Source organism: Mus caroli, chromosome 7, assembly GCF_900094665.2.
Source record: "Mus caroli chromosome 7, CAROLI_EIJ_v1.1, whole genome shotgun sequence".
NCBI lineage: Eukaryota > Metazoa > Chordata > Mammalia > Rodentia > Muridae > Mus > Mus caroli.
The window spans coordinates 110351031-110356613 of NC_034576.1; the positions used below are offsets into that span (position 1 = coordinate 110351031).

General features: G+C 35.5%; 1 protein-coding gene across 1 annotated transcript; it reads left to right on the top strand.

Moving 5' to 3' along the window:
* Window positions 1-783: 783 nt before the first annotated feature.
* LOC110298493 (olfactory receptor 483) lies at window positions 784-1731 on the top strand. Its single transcript, XM_021167783.1, has one exon. It carries the CDS (start codon window positions 784-786, stop codon window positions 1729-1731), a length of 948 nt encoding a protein of 315 aa, XP_021023442.1.
* The last annotated feature ends 3852 nt before the right edge of the window (window positions 1732-5583 follow it).

Sequence of the window (5583 nt, forward strand, 5' to 3'; positions counted from 1 at the left end):
TTCAAATATTTAGCTTTAATGACAACTAATTATATTTTATTATAAATAAATGTAAATGAAAGTTACATGTTTGATATTTACCTTAAACCTATTTAATTCTATAAAATGCAAATCAGAAAAGAAATTAATGGCTCATAGACGTAATAGTAGAAACATAACAAATTTTAAATTCTGTGCTTATGATTTATTAAGCAGTCAAAAAAGTTAGCAAAGATTTATCTTTATTAACTAATAATATGTTTTATATTACTTCATTTTTACACTTACATTCAACATATTTTCATCAAAACTTGTATTATTTTATATTGATCTTTTCTCTGTGAAGAGAATGGTATAGAAAATACAATATATGTGGATATATAAAGACAAGATTACTGCCATCATCTGAGCTCCAGAAAAAAAAATCTTGATATCAGATGTCAGCTTGATGGCAAGAACCCTTATGTCAAATACCATCTTGCCAGTCAAAGTCCAATAATTTTAAATATTTAGCTTTAGTAGCTACTAAGTATGTTTTATTTTAAATAAATAGAAATAAAACTTATTATTTATAAGCTATTTCTAGGAGCTCTGCTTACATAATTTTCAAAGCCTTATTTCACACAGATACATAAACAATGAAAACATTGATTAAAGCATCCATTGTTGGTTAAATTTCTTGAATAATATATTGATGTGTCATGTTCTCCATGTCTATATTAATTAAAATGAAGTGAAATATTTATAATCACTTCCTATTCTGTCTCTATCACAGCCTTGATGTGGCAGTGACTACACTGTCCCATGGCTTTCCTGCAGGATGGGAACCACACTGCAGTGACAGAGTTCATTTTATTGGGATTAACAGATGACCCAGTCCTCAGAGTTGTCCTCTTCACCATCATCTTGTGCATCTACCTGGTGACTGTGTTTGGCAACCTCAGCACCATCCTTCTCATCAGAGTCTCTTCCCAGCTCCATCACCCCATGTATTTTTTTCTCAGCCACTTGGCTTCTGTTGACATAGGCATTTCATCTTCTGTCACACCTAATATGCTTGTCAACTTCCTGCTGGAGAGAAGCACAATATCCTACATTGGATGTGGCATCCAGCTTGGCTCAGCTGATTTTTTTGCATCTGTTGAATGCTTCCTTTTGGCTGCCATGGCTTATGATCGCTTCATGGCAGTCTGCAACCCGCTGCTTTATTCCACCAAAATGTCCACAGAAGTCTGTGTCCAGCTGGTTGTGGGATCTTATGTAGGGGGTTTCCTTAATGCTTCCCTCATTGTCATGGTTTACTTTTTCTCTTTTCTCTTCTGTGGGCCAAATAGAATCGATCATTTTTTCTGTGATTTTGCTCCTTTAGCAGAACTCTCCTGTTCTGATGTCAGTGTCTCTGTACTTATTATCTCATTTTCAGCTGGCTCAGTTACTTTGATTACAGTATTTGTCATAGCCATCTCCTATTCATACATCCTCATCACCATCCTGAAGATGCACTCCACTGAGGGCCGACACAAGGCCTTCTCCACCTGCACCTCCCACCTCACTGCAGTCACTCTCTATTATGGAACCATTACATTCATTTATGTGATGCCCAAGTCCAGCTTCTCCACAGACCAGAACAAGGTGGTGTCTGTGTTCTATATGGTGATGATCCCCATGTTGAATCCCCTTATCTACAGCCTCAGCAATAGTGAAATTAAAGGTGCCCTGAAGAAACAGCTTGGTATGAAAACACTTTCTTAAAATAAACTTGTTATTTTGTAATAGAATATGATGACAAAAATTATGCAGACAATTATAATCATCATCTCAGGCTTGGTTATTTGCCTTATGAATAATCTTTTTCCTTTTCATTTCCATTTCCTCCCAGAATATAAAGCTATTTTAGTGCACTTCCGCCTTAGTGTTATTCAATCCCTCTTTGAGAATTTTGTGCAAAGTAGATGTATTGTTTTCACACTCTCTCCGCAACTCCTCCTAGTCCTAGAGCTCTGTTTCCCAACTCCATGTTCTTTTATTCTATCAAATAATACTTGTGATATCTGTATGTACTCTTGTGTGTAGGCATCCACCAGAGAACAGTTATTTTAACAAAGGAAATATCATTAAAGGCAATTGATTCTCTTTCTCCTGTCAGCTATCAATTGTCAATTATACTTCAGCTAGAGGTTCATTTCATGATTGCTTCCCATGGCCACATTTGAGTTTGTCTGATTTTAGCTCATACATGCTGACAGAGGAATCATGAGTTCATAGCTACAACCATTCTGTAGTGTCTGAGAAAAGGGTTTCTTAGTAGTCATACACAGCATCTGTCTCTTACAATCTTTTCACCTACTCATTGACAAGATGCCTGTGCTTGTAGATGAGAGGGGAATAAAATAGATGCTGTATTTAGAACTGTGCCTTCTACAGTGGCCTCTAATTCCCTGAACACTGACGATTTGTGTGTTAATTAACTGCTACTACAATTACCAGGTATTTCTCTGGTGAAAGTTGGGAGGTGTTCTAATCTATGGGTATAATGATAAGTCATTAAAAAGTGGGTTTAATACTACATCCATTTAGTAGTATAACAGTGGTAGATTTTTCTCTAGGACTTTTGACCTGTCTAGCACAGGTTTTGGCTCTGAGAGTGTTGATAGGTATGGGTTTCATCTTCTAGAGATAGCCTTACATCCAGTTAGAAAGCAGTTTGTTACTCTCATGGCATTCGTATCACTATAGCACCAGTAGACACTTCTGGTGGTTGTTATAGGTTGTAAAGTTCATAACACAAGTTGTCTGTACAACAAATGCTATCAAAAACATGTTTATGTTACTTGTATTGAAATATTTTAATACCTTCCATTCCATTAAGAATAGAATCTAGATAATCTCTTATGCTCCATAAACCTTTTCTTAGATTAACTTGACTTGCTCTCTCTCTAGGTTATAAAGATGAATGCACTTGCTGTTTTTCCATACTTAGAAGCCCTTCTCATTTCCTTATTATAATATTAATTACCCCATGGGGANTTCAATTCAAACTAATATGACCCATTCCCACCTTAGCTAACTTCAATACTAGTATCAGTTCTATTTATTCTGTACTAACATATATGCACATGTCTAACATATATGAAAATATTTAAATTTTATATAACAAAAAATGTTAACACAGAAACAGTTGGAAAACTTGTTTAAAAGTGAAATTAAGAGCATCAATGAAAATACTTACTGACATTTAAAAAAGAATGTGAGTAACATTTTATTAATTTCAAAGAGATATACTAAACTCCAATATTATCAGTATTGAGCAGATATATAGATATATAGATCAATGGAACAGAAAAGTTGGTTCAAAATTAGTCCCATATGAACTGAATTATCTTCTGTAATATTAAGGGTTAATAAAATATTCTGACAGAACCCCTATTTTCTCTATTTTTATTAATTAACATGTCAGCTGTGATATATTTAGCACTGCTTTAAATAAAAATAACTGGTTTATGATATTTACTTCTTAACAAGCTAAGGGAAACATCACACCACAAAGGTAGATGTCAGAGCATCTTGGGGGAATTAGTTCTTGCCTTCTACCACATGGACATGGTTGAGTGCCAGGCAATGCTATCAGGGTTGATGACAGATGGCATTACAATTGTGACGTCTCTCTGGTCCCTCAAAAGAGGATTATTTAGGAATACAGTCCACTAGGTATACGAGGACCAGACATAACACTGTGTTTATTTTTTTCCATATCCGTCACTAGCACGGAGATGTCTGTAACACTAAAACAATACCTGGAGGGACCCTGAAAATAAATATGGTGCTATTTTAAGATATACTGCATATTAGAGATACAAAGAACTTATAAGAAGTCCTATTCTGCCCATATTACCATGTTTATGCTTTTTAAAAATCCATGACATAGGCACTTATGCATAGAGATANCTGCTGTGTCCACATGGTAAACTTTACTGTTGATTCTTTCATACATTATTTGTCAATATTTTTCTTTATTCTTCNTCTTTTAAGAAAGGGTTTAGTTTGGCCAACAGATCCTCACTGANCATCCATCATGGAAAGGAAGGCATAGGAAACAGTAAAGGTAGGCAAAGAACCGGAGCATTAAGCTGACTGGTCACATTTCATCTACAATCAGAAAACAAAGCATGTTCAAGAAGGGGGGCCAGCCTATAATTCTGCTCCAAACAGCTTCCTTCCTACCTAGACTCTGTTTCCTGAAGAACTATTACTGGACTAAATACCTCCATAGGCTAGAGATCAAATTACTTGCTTTCCATGACTTGCATATCCTGCCTTCTTGTGACCAAGGACCACGTGCTCAGTGGTGACACCACCCACAATGACCTGAACCCTCTCCTATCAATCAGCAAGACAACACCTATAAGCCAGTCTCTTGGAGGCATTTCCCTAGAAACCAAATCTGCATAATGGCCCAATGAAACTAATTAGATACTCTTTCTTGAGCATGGGTAAGGNGTTATTAAAAGGAAATTGTTGATAGCTATACACTTGAGAATATTACACCCAAACCATGAATTGGCAATAATTCCTGCAAATTATGGATGATGGAACATCATAGAACCCTTGATGTCATCTTGCATCCCATCCATGATGCAGATTTGACAGGACAAATCTTGGACAGGTCTTGTTTAGGTAACCATAACTGCAAGGATCTCATAAGACAAAGAGCAAAAAACATGACGAGAAAATACTTTCCTACTTCATGTCTCATCTTTGGCTCTTTCATTCTTTCTGTTTATTCTTCCATGAATCTTCTTTTGAAATGTATTTTAGTAGCTAGAAATTAGAAAAATAAATACTTTTATTTAACCTTCTAACTTGAAATGACAACCCAATATTGGAAAAATACTTGTCCTCAGAGAGGTCAGCTTCTATTTTAATAGAAACCTGTGAGTGTCACACTTGTGGACAAGATTATTTACCCACATGTTTGTGCGTTCTCCTGCAAATTTTAGCACTTTATTTACTTTTTTTTAGTGTGTGATTTATTCCTTCATTGAAAAATATGGATTTTCCATCACATTTCTTCTTGATTATGTTATCAATTCCCTTTACTCCTCCCAGTTCCTCCCTATGTCTATTCCCTTGTGGATCAAACATCTTTCTGTATGACAATAAAAAACAAACAGGCTTCTAAGTGATAATAATAAAATGAATATAAGATATTGGACAAAACCATNGGGGGTAAAAGAGCTCAGGGAAAGGTATCAGAAAACAGATATATCTGCAGAATCCAACACATTAACTCTCTTAAAACACATGAGCCGGGCAGTGGTGGCACATGCCTTTAATCCCAGCATTTGGGAGGTAGAGGCAGGTGGATTTCTGAGTTCAAGGCCAGCCTGATCTACAGAGTGAGTTCCAGGACAGCCAGCGCTATACAGAGAAACCCTGTCTCAAAAAACCAAAAACCAAAACCAAANCAAAACAAAACAAAAAAACAACCACATGAATTCCACAAAAACACTAAAATTTTAAGCTATAATAAATATATGCAAAGGGTAAAAAGAGAATATATACATGTGTATTTTATAAACATATCTTTATATTATATTCATATTT

What these genes read in the sequence shown, in the direction of transcription:
- LOC110298493 (XM_021167783.1), top strand. Translation starts at nt 784, where the DNA reads ATGGCTTTCCTGCAGGATGGGAACCACACTGCAGTGACAGAGTTCATT.